General features: G+C 31.4%; 1 protein-coding gene across 10 annotated transcripts in view; it reads left to right on the forward strand.

Moving 5' to 3' along the window:
* The window catches only part of axo (axotactin), a 202924-nt gene that overhangs the window by 183256 nt on the left and 7679 nt on the right, over positions 1 to 11989 (forward strand). For 5 of the 10 annotated variants that reach the window (XM_076473773.1, XM_076473775.1, XM_076473778.1 and 2 more), the window contains one exon: positions 11454 to 11714. The exons of 2 other annotated variants lie outside the window; for them this stretch is intronic. In XM_076473773.1, the coding sequence (XP_076329888.1) occupies positions 11454 to 11585 (132 nt within the window). In that variant the 3' untranslated portion in view covers positions 11586 to 11714. Of the gene's footprint in view, positions 1 to 60; positions 1538 to 11453; positions 11717 to 11989 lie in introns of those variants that run through there. 3 more of the 10 variants (XM_076473769.1, XM_076473771.1, XM_076473770.1) reach the window with 3 other exon arrangements.

An 11989-nucleotide genomic window follows, 5' to 3' on the forward strand; every position in this document is an offset into this window, starting at 1 on the left:
AACATTAGAATTTTTTAGGTAGATTCCTTATACATTTGTTACTAAGAGCTCTTATTACAGCATAGTCTTATGTGCTGTTCCAGACTGATGTAGAGCCGTATCGAATGGATGAAAGGACTGGAAGTCTTGTGTTTATGGGAAATCCGTATACTTGATGGAAATGGGTCTTTCCTTAGTTTGATTACTGAGGTCACACATGGGCATACCATAATACTGTAGAAAAACAGTGTTTATACAAAAACCTTGAAATATTGCATGAAATATGTAAAATTTCTTGATTAGATTGAAATTTTTATTACTACCTATGTTTGAAAAATTAAAGTTACTTGTTATATATGTTGATAAAAAAATTTAGATGCAAGCCCATTCATTAGTGTAAGCTAAATCTTTTTATTTCTATAAATGTTTAAAAACATTACAGAGTTCAATTAATATGGTATTTCATTAGAGAAAAACTGTAGTGACAAATTAATTTGTATCAGGAAAGTATTCTTTTATTGTATTCTAAAGAAATGAGAAGAAATTAAGAATAATTCCTAAATGGGGCTTGCATCTTGCATCTTTGTAAAATTACAGTGGTTGTCATTTTTTCTGTATTGTTTTACAGAATTTTAAACAGGAAAGGTTAAGCCTAGCTTGTCCTATAATTACACAAACAGAAGTTAACTATGATCAGATGTTGTGGAGGTGAAACTATTCAATAATAAGTTCAAGTACAAAAATTAAATTTCTTTTGTCTACATGATGTCAAAAATAAATGGAACAAACTTTTATTTGTATGCAGTTTTTCACTTTTTTATATTAATTGCTTTCTGTTATTATTTGAAGCAAAATCAGAATTGCTTAGGAACATAAAGTTAATGTTTACATTTAATCCTTTTAATAAAATTAAATGCACATAAAACTATGTCTTGTACAGAAAGCTTAAGAAACAAAGTATATGTACAAAGAGACATTTGACATGGACTTGTTACAAATTTTTGGAAAAGTGTGTGTGTGTGTGTTTATACATAGTAAAGAATTAATTTAATTTAGGTGTATATTGTTATTTTGTGTATTTTCCCTTAGTTCAACATGTAGTTGGGAGCAACTGCAGATGATAGGCCTGATAAAGATATGTATACATAGACACACACACACACACACACACATGTACACACACAGAAAATTGATATATTGCTAACTTTTATCTTATAAATATCTATCAAAAGTCTTTGGTGGTGGGGGCTCAAACATTACATGTTTTTTTCAAAAGGTATTTTTTTTACAAAGTTTTTAGGAATCATTTATGCAGAGGAAAATTTTCTTGCAGAAAATATCAAAGGCCACAGAACTTTATTTTTTATTATTTTATATTATGAAATTGGACCAATATACATTACTTTTGTTTGTTTACTTGTTTTCCTTTTCATTATTGAATGCAGTCCTAGTATCCATGGGATAAAGTGTACTTAAAAGTAGTAGTGGCCCTGTTATTGATGTTATTGTTATGTAAAGAGTAGAATGTTGAACTCAATAAAGCATTTGTAAAGATTGTTAATTGTTGTAAGTCCTTGTTACAGCTCTCTTGCTTTTTGTGTTGTAATTTTTTCTTGTGTATAAGACAACCTGACCTTGACACTAAGCAGAGAATCTTCTAAGTTAGTTTGTCTGAGCTAAACATTGTCATACACAAACAGAAATAAAATACATTCTTTTCTCAACAGTTTTCCCTGCTAATAAAGTTAGATCTACAACACTTATATTTGACACTTTAAAAAATGTTGACATGTAATCTACATAATGAATACTTTCGAACTTTGCATCTAACAATGGCTGTGTTAATGACACTTACAAACTGATGATTTCTTTAATTGTGATGTGTTATTTTTTTAAGTAAAATTGCTAATACTTTATATATAATTAATAGCAGATATTAGCAACATTTATACTCAACATGTATCACAAAGTAACATCAACAAACATTTTTTCTATGTGTATCATTAAGAAACATTAGTGGGTGTTAACAAAATTAATACTTAATATATATTATTAAGAAACATGTATTAATAGTAATTTTTTATCCATAAAAAAAAAACATTGGACAAGGTAATCCAGTAATAATATTTAGAAAATTTCATTAAAAGTAGTAGGATGTTAGCTACATTTAATAAAGTTTTGATGAAAGAATTAGGGACACCCATTTTCTGTTGACAGAAACTAAATTCAGTTTTCTCTAATTTTTCAAAAGATCGATTTTTTTAGGAAATATTGTAACATGGTCATATGTAACTTGGCATTGAATATAAAGTAACTTTTTATAAATTATTAGTTTACAAGTAGTTTCTTTGTTCATGACAGTTTTAAAAACAAAAGTTTTTCATGAAATTTTCATATCATTGAACTTCATATGAATTTTATTAATTGTATTTATCTTATTTTAACAACACTGAATCCTCTATTTTACAATTGACAGTTTATAATTTTTTTTTCAGTTACTTCTTACATTATTGTGCATAAAAACTTTGTTTCAGTTGCTCCTATTTTTATCCACACACATTTGGCAAGTCCATATAATCCTATTCCAGACTTTATTAGAAACATTTGTATCTATAGGTGCTGAGCTAATATGTACAGTAACATTCTATACTTTACTAGGAAAGTTTACCAATCTATTTTTAGGTGTTTGGCTAATCTGTATGATCACATTATAAATGCTACTAGGAATGCTTGCTGACCTTATCATACTCTCCAGTTTGTAAGGAAAATTTGATAATGTCCATAGGTGTTTGGTTAATCTTTATAACCGTATCATACACTTTACCAACAACTTACGCATCTCTGTAGGGATTTCCTTGACTAATTGTTTTACTTTTTTGTACCCAATAATCATAGCTGTAAGTACATGTATCTAATCACCTGAAGGAAAAAAGTAGAATAAAATACACATGCTGATTTGACTTAAAATTCATTGTACCCAATAAGTATTATTATGTAATTGTTACTGTTTTAACATAGTTTGTTTTATAGCCAGCATAATTTTATTTTTGTAGGGTAGATATACTGTTTGCTTTTTCACACACAACGTTCTAATTCTGCATACATTTCTTTTGTGTGTACAGTTAAATATATGATGTATTAGTAGATATATAACTAATGATTTCTAACAAAGTAGGCCTTTCTGGTCTAATATCATATTCTAAATTGAATGTTATATTTACCAAATGGTGTCAAGTCTGCTTAGAATTACAACCACGTAAAATAAATATCTAACAGTGTATTCATTATCACATGAAAAAAAAATATGAAATTCCTCTAAACTGAAAATAGTTATTTGTGTTATGTGTATATCAATGAAAAATTGTTGTTTTGTGTACCTACACATGAGGGAAGTGCATCCTGTGCAGTGAACACAACAGACAAACAAGCAAGCAAACAAAAACAGAGATTTAGTATTTTGTTCATGGATATCCTTTTTTTTTTTTTATCTGAGCCATGTGTCTTTTGTAGAATTTAAATACATGATTATATCCAGTTGTTTGGGAGTCTGGTCTCTTTTTTTGTTTTTAGTGTTTAAGTGAATGATTGTGTCCAGTTATTGTGACTCTTGTGTCTTTTTTATTTTTAGCATTAAAATACATAATTTTATCCCATTGCTGTTTGTGAGCCTTGTTTTTTTTTAGCATTAAAATACATAATTTTATCCCATTGCTGTTTGTGAGCCTTGTTTTTTTTTAGCATTCAAATACATGATTATATCCACTTGTTTTTTGTGAACCCAGTTTTTGTAGCATATAAATACAGGATTATATCTAAATACTGTTTCTGTGTTTTTTTTAACATTTGAACAAATTATTTACAATTTGTCTCTTTTTTAACACTTAAATACTTGATTTTATCTAGTTGTTTTTTGTAATTAATGTGCCTTTTTAGCCTTTAAATACATGGTTATGTCCATTGTTGTTGTTTATGACTACTGTATTTTTTTAGCATTTAAATAAATGATTATATCGAATTGTCATTTGAGATCCCTACATAATATTATAATTCAAATATAGGATTATATCCATCTGCTGTTTGTAACCCCTGTGTTGGTATTAGCCTTTAAATACCTGATGGTATCTAGTTGTTGTTTATGATCTTTGTCTTTTTACCTATGGCATAGCAGCTCAAAGGATGGATTTTTTTTTTAACAACAAATTTTTAGTCATATTTCCATCACTTTTTGATCAATTTGAAATCTAATTATTACAGGTTTTGACTCGGGACATCAAACCCTTTTGATTGCTATATTTAATGATAACCAAGGTGTAATAGTTTAATTTACTCTAATCCTGCCTCAAAGATTTTCAATTTGAGGATAGGTTGGTAGAAATTCTGATGAATAATAAAAGTGTATGAGGTATACATGCACTTCACAAAAATTTAAATAAAATGGAAAAAGAAGGTTTTGTGAATTAATCCTAAAACAATTTATAGTACCACGGGTGTTTTAACATTTTCTTATACCACTTAAATACATGAATATATCAGTTGTTTATAAGATCTGTGTTTTTATCAGCATTTAAGTACATAATTATGTCCATTTGTTTTTGTGATTTCTGTGTCTTTCTGAGAATTTTTACAGATGATTATATTCAACTGCTGTTTGTAAGCACTGTCTGTATTAGCATTCAAATACATGATTGTATCTGAAGGATATTTGTTAGGAATATGTCTTTTAGCTTTTAAATAAGTATATTAAATTATTGTTTGTAAATACACTTGATTAATCTTTAAATACATGATTGTTTCATATTATAGGTGCTCTTTTAACCATATTGGCATTCAATTTGGACTTGTACACGTTATATGTGCTCTTATCACCGTATCAGGTGTTAAGTGTGGATTTGAACATATTATAGGTGTTTATTGTAACCATACCAGTTTGATTATGACTTGAATATCGTATGGATCTTTTTCTAGCCTTTATGAGTTATATGGTTGAGACTTGTACACCATATAGGTATTTTTTAACCATATCACTTTTGTTGGGATGTGAACACCTAATTGAATTTCTTGTAACCATATTAGCTCAGTTAGACACAAACATCTTGTAGATTTTGTTACGAAATAGGCTATGATCATAATAATCTTTTATTTATAGTGTATGATTACTTATTCTTATTGACTCCAATTAGTAATTTAATTTTATATTGTAAGCAATGGGTTAATGTATGTTGTAAAGTCTGTATGTCAGTCAAGTTGGCTTAAAACGTATTTCATGTTGTCTTGTCTGAACAGTAACAAGTTAACCTTCAATACTACCATGATGTGGAGGCTAAAGTTAACAAAGGTAGTTTTTGAATAGTACCATATTATTAAGACTAAATGTTAAGTCAGTTTTCAGTAGTATCATATTGTGGAGGTTGATCATTAAGTAAGTCAGATTTCAGTATTATCATGTCATAGAAGCTAAATGTCAATTCAGTTTTCAGTAGCACCATATTAAGTCAATTTTTAATAATAGTGTCATGGAGGTTGGATGTTAAGTGATTCAGATTTCCATAGTACCATTTTGTGAAAGCTAAATGTCAACCAAGGGAGTTCTCAGTAGTCATGGATCTGAACCAAATTAATTTTCAATTATATAATGTTTTATAAACTCAATATTAAGTGAGTTTTCAGTAGTACTATATTGCAAAAGCTGAATTTTAATCAGGCCATTTATCACTAGTACCATGTTATAAGATGCAGAATTTTAATCAGGCCATTTATCACTAGTACCATGTTATAAGAGGCAGAATTTTAATCAGGACATTTATCACTAGTACCATGTTATAAGAGGCAGAATTTTAATCAGGTCATTTATCACTATTACCATGTTATAAGAGGCAGAATTTTAATCAGGTCATTTATCACTATTACCATGTTATAAGAGGCAGAATTTTAATCAGGCCATTTATTACTTGTACCGTGTTGTGGAGGTTTAAATATTAATTTAATTGCACCATTTTGTACAGACTGAATATTAAATCAGCTTTCAATAGTACCATTTTTGTGAAGACTGAAAATTAACCAACTTAATTTTTAATAATACCATAATCTAAAGGCTGAATGTTAAATCATTCTTCAATACTATCATGTTGTGGAAGTATCAATAAAGTCAATTTTATAATAGTAACATTTTGTAAAGCCTGAGTATTAAGGCAGTTTACAGTTATACTGTGTTGTAAAGGCTTAATATTATGTATTTTGTTTTGTTTTTTGTACAGTAGTAACATGCTCTACTAGTTGAATGTTAAGTGAGCTTTTAATACTACTATTTTGTAGAGGCAGATTGTTAAATACGTTTTCAACAGTACTAGGTTGTGGAGGCTGAATGTTAATCAAATCTGTTTTGAATTGTATGTTTTCAAGGCTGATTTTTTAACTAAGCTATTTTCAGTATTACTGTGTTGCAGAGGTTTGATGCAATATTTCAATAGTACCATATTCTACAGGCTGCATATTAAGTCAGTTTTCAGTAGTTCAATATTTCTAAAAGCTGAATGTTAAATTAGTCTTTTCTAGTACCATGTTGTAGAAGCTAAATGTTAATCATGTCAGTTTTCAGAAGCAACTTTTTTGAAACCTGAATAATAAGTGAGTTTTCAGTGAAACCATGCTGTAATGGCTCAATATTAAGTCTTTTATTATACTACCATGTTGTAGAGGCTGAATATTAAATAATTTTTCAGTTAGACTTTGTTGTAAAGGTGAAATGTTAACCATGCCAGCTTTCAATAGTGACATATTTGTAGAGGCTGAATTTTTACTATGTCAGTTTACAATATTATTAAGTTGTGAAGGCTGAATATTGACCAAGTCAGTTTTAAGTTGTACCTTATTATAGAAGCTAAATTTGGACCAAATGTTTTTTTTCAGTAGCACCATGCAATAAAAGCTTGAATATTAATTGTTATCAATAGTCCCATGTTGTAGAGATTAAACATCAACCCATTCAACTGTTAGTTGTAACACATTGTTGAGACTGAATGTTAAATAAATTTGCAATTTTTTGAGGCTGAATATTAACTAAGTCAATTTTCAGTGTTACTGTAGTTTAGCTTGTTGTTAATCATGTCAGTTTTTAATATTGTATAAACTGAATACTGAGCCAGTTTTCAATAGTAATTTGTTGTATAGGCTTAACGCTAACCACATTGATTTTTAGTATTACCATGTTGTAGGGGTTGTATGTTAAGTCAGTTATTGATACTATTCCTTACCTCTTTTTACATAACAGATATTTCATTCTGTGCTGCCAATATGCAACATTTTTTGCTCTACACTGTAGCATGCAAGTATAGGTATGCTTGTGATAGCTCCTCATCAACAGAAGAGTGACACTCCCTTCTGGCTCATCTGACTCTCTGTATTGTTGTACCCAGTCTTCACTTTTTGATTTCATGTACGAGAGTGCAAATGTATCTAATTTTCACTTGCGTTTGGTTCAATTTTTTTTTAACTTGATTTTCTAAGATATTGTGGAACATTATCTGCAGTTTATTCATTTTTCTTCTCTTTGTTAACTTCATAATGTAGGTTGATTTAAAAAATTTTTACTCTCATTTCCTTTTCCTTTCTTCTTTTGATATTATAGTTCATCTTGATCAGTTTAAAGCTCAGTTACTTTTTGGAATGAGCATGCTTTTTTTTCTCTGATTTCTGCACATTAATATCATTATTTGGAAGTTTCCTTTCTATCCTCAGAATGACTCTTTTATTCAGTTGTGGGGAGCTGACCTTGGTATTACTGTGAGATTTCCCAAAGCCCAATTTCCCCATCTCTGTTCAACACTCTCCATTTTTCTTTGTTACCTCTCCTCTATCTGAGGCTATCCACCATTTTCCTGAGAGATTTTTGGCAGATACAAACTCCCTCTTGTTTTTCCTGTGGACATGTTCAGGTTCCTCTTCACTTTTCATCCAGATTTGGCTACTGTGTTGATCTCCTGAGTAGGGATGCACTTTCAGCTGATGTGCACCTTTCTGCTGCTTATTTGTGAGACCTTTTAATTGTTCCATTTCTACACCAGTCAGTCTTTGGAGATCTTACTGACTTATTGGAATTTAGGATGAAGGCTACTTATCAACACTCTTCTCTTTCCTCCATGGTCTCTCAGCTTTTACAGCCTTTTCCTGCATTCATTTTATATCTTGCCCTTTTCCTTGCTCCCATTTGCCTATCTCTCTGTCCTTGTTTATTGCTGGGTCTTTTTTTTAACCATCAGTACCACTGACTCTTCTGTTAGTTCTGGCATGGTTGAGGCATGTTTGTTCATCTATTAAGTGCTTTCATTACAGATTCTTGGGTGCTTTAGATGTTATCTGAAGGGCTCTGTCTTTGTTTGTAACACTTCCTCTATTATACCCACACCCCATTCCCTTCTCTCATCCTTGGGACCCACTTTTTTGCCAGCATCTATTTGAAACAGTTGAGTATCTTCATGAGGATAATATTGAACACATCTGTCATCCTTCTTCAGGGTTCTGTTCCTGGTTGTTTGTAGTTCCTAAGATCTATTATTATTAACTGTTTCATTGACATGTTTTTCTTCACTCCTCCTAATTACTCCTAGCTTTTAGATGACAAGCATAGTTGTCTTGGATGCTTAGCTTCACATTCCTGTTTCCCAGACATTGAAATACCTATGTTTTGTCCACAATGGTTGAATATATCAGAAATGTGCTTTTCTATTTGGTCTAGCTTTTGCTTTATGTGTATTCTGTCAGGTGCCTCTGCCCATCTTATTCTCATAGTCTGTAGTTTCACCATTATTTGGATGACTGGCTGATTTTAGCTTAATCCAAAAAAAAACAAATCTCTCAGATACATTTATTTTTCTGAGGAGCTAGCTGCTCATGGGAATTAGATATTCAAGTTGGAGTAATTCTTTCTCATATCAGCCCAATAGCTCCTCCATTTGGGAGTGTCCTTCAGCTTCTATCCCAGTTGGGCCCATCCTTTTCCTTTCCCACTGGGATTAATAGTTATTAGTTCTTAAAGTTTAATCTTCTCTCACTGCATGCAAGGTTCTATCTCTCTGGGGACTTTGGCATCCATGGTGGTTTGGACTGTCCATACATGTAGCTTCCTGTCTTTTCCAGTAAAGTATATCTTTCATCCTTAATGTTTATCAGAGAAAATGGGATATTGTTTGCCATTTGTCTCTGTACCATGGTTATTTCTCTTCCTATTCTCGTGTTCCTCATGTCTCAGAATGTTTTACCTCACTGAGAATGGTCCTTCTGTGTCTTTACCATTGTTGTTTATCACTCACTTACCCAATACCTTGTATTTTTCCCATTTTTGTAGTTTTTCCTTTCCTGTTCTCTTTCTTTTGTTTTGCTCCTTTTGGCTTCTTTGCTCACCTTGTCCTACACCCTTTTCAGATTGTGACCTCAGTGTTAGTTCTCCATGTCCTCATCCAACATCCTTTCAAACACTGGCTACCTGTTCATTATACCACCTGTTATTGAAAATCTGTTTTCTTGTTCTATTTTTGTCTATGATTGTTATTGATTGGATGCTTTCACTCTTGATGTTTCATGTATTCTCTACCAAAGCACCTATGTTCTTCTGACTTTGGATTGCAGTTTTTCTTCAAGACTTCAGCAACTCATGAAGTTAACATTACATTTGTAGCTATTTCCCTCCCTTGTATTTACCATTTGTCTTCCTGCTCTGAGCTAGATCATATTCTATGTCTTTCATGTTCTCCATTGTTATGCTGCCCACACAGTTTCTTCCCATGTTTCCTTTTCTTGTCTGTTTCTTCACTGGAACCCTTCCTCTATTGTAGACATTTCCTTTGGTACCCATTGAGTATGGATTTGTCATCTTAATTATTTGGCTTATTCTTCCTTGTCTCCTGATACATGTCATATTTGCTAAGTATCCTCATACCATGTCCATGAGTTCACACTTTCCTTAGTTGCTCATTGGAATCTCTCATTTGGAGAGATCATCCAGGCTGACATGTGAACCACACCACACACCTTCATTACTCATTATCTTCATCACTTGACTATCTCTTCCTCGTTACATTGAATACAACCTGTTGCCATTCTATACACCTTAGTTAAACTCTGAGTAGGTAACTATTGTTCTATTTTATTTTCATTATAGTGGAACATTTACTCATTGGGTTTACATGCTGTAGCAAGATTGTGCCTGTCCAATTTACATGCTAATACATAAATTCACACTTTATGGCCATTAAGGTCTGTAATGCTTACTGTTGAGATGAGATGTTCCATAAAAATGCTGAAGGTTTCCTCCCAGTTTTTTGCTTCATAATTAAAGTCCATTCCAGACCATATCAATTCATGGACAATTGTGAATAAATTGGGACCAGTCTGCTTTTAAAAACAGGATTTCATGGGCACCCATTTAACTTTCTCTGGTGTAGGGTTCCTTTAGACACTCTGTCCCCTTTGAGTGGAGTATATGAAAGTCCTTGACACTTACCAGTTCTTAGCAACTGGAGGGGTGAACCATAGAGGCATCTTCTGGGCTGTGCTCAGTTCCAGTCAGATGAGAGCAAGGTAGTGATGTTCTGTTGGTGTGGATCGTGTGAACCCTCCTTCTATTAAGGAATGGACAGAAAATTCATGATGCCACCTGGTCTTGGACTGGTAATTTTCCACCATGTATATTTCACCTTGGAGTGGATTCGAGTTGACTCATCGAATAGGGTTTGATACACCCAGCTATACATTTGATGTATATCTTTTCTGCCTAATTTAGCAACATATTTTTTTCACAATGAGCAAAGAGCATCTCTAGTACAGAGGTGTTGTGGTCTTCCTTCTGCATTGAAGTTGCACATTCTCTTAGGACAATTTCTGAAGGTTGCTTACCTTGGTATATTTTGCACCAGTTTAATATAGTATTCTAGCTATTTTGTGAGAAAATATAAAATATTGTATTGAAGTTATAATTTTTCTACACTATGTATTTCTAATAGATACCTCTGTCCACACTTCTCACTTGTTTTCCCCACTTTCAGTGCCTCTTTTTTGCAAAATTCAAAGTTAAAAAATTAGGTTACATGATGTAGAGGGAGCTGTACCAGGTGGGTGTGTCAAATTCTTATTGGTGGAGGGCTGTCACAAGTTTATTTGAATGCTTTGAAGCAGCTGTACTCTATGTAAACATGTGGGGAGGTATCAAGTCTAATGATGAGTGAAAAATGCAGGTACAGAGGGCAGCACTAAACAAGAAAAAGCTATTAGTGGTCTTAAAGGACATTTTTGGTATTCATGTACATTTAAATTAAACCTTTTGATTATCAGAATAAATATGAATAATTTTCAAACTATCTTGAAATTAAATATAATTATTAAAAACTTGCAAACTTGTTGAAATACATAAATATTTCTGATAGATTTTCTAAGATCATTCAAATTTTATTTTTAATTTTTATAAAATCACTGCTTTGTTACAGTGTGAACTTCCTAATGATGAAATTACTGCAAAAAGAAACTTCCCACCCAGCATTCCTCCTCCTTTACCTCCAAAAGCACCGCCTCCAGTACCACCCAAAACACGGAAGGGTTTTTATGAAACACTGCACTGAGAAATGAAATGCTAGTCTGATGCTATATAAAGATAAAAACATGTTTTTTCCTTTAAGGGTGAACTTTAAAATGATTAATTTAGAAAATGAAAATAAGAAATTTTAAGCTGTTTTTGTAGGATCATTGTATGATAATCTGAATCAGATTTTTAGAAAAAAATTATAAAGTAATTATGAAAATATAATTAATAAAATTATGAATTTTAAATATTAGAATCTGTTATTAATAAGACTGCCAGTTTTATTACACACTTTTTAAAGGATTTAAAATCTCGCATCAAAAATATGTTATCAGTAAGATATCAATTAGCTCTGTTTATGGGACAATTTTACACCTGTGTATTAGATTTTTAGTAAAATATTAGCATTTTGTGTAACATTGAATCATGTTACATGATGAATAA

The sequence above is a fragment of the Tachypleus tridentatus genome, chromosome 12 (genome assembly GCF_004210375.1).
Source record: "Tachypleus tridentatus isolate NWPU-2018 chromosome 12, ASM421037v1, whole genome shotgun sequence".
NCBI classification, from domain to species: domain Eukaryota; kingdom Metazoa; phylum Arthropoda; class Merostomata; order Xiphosura; family Limulidae; genus Tachypleus; species Tachypleus tridentatus.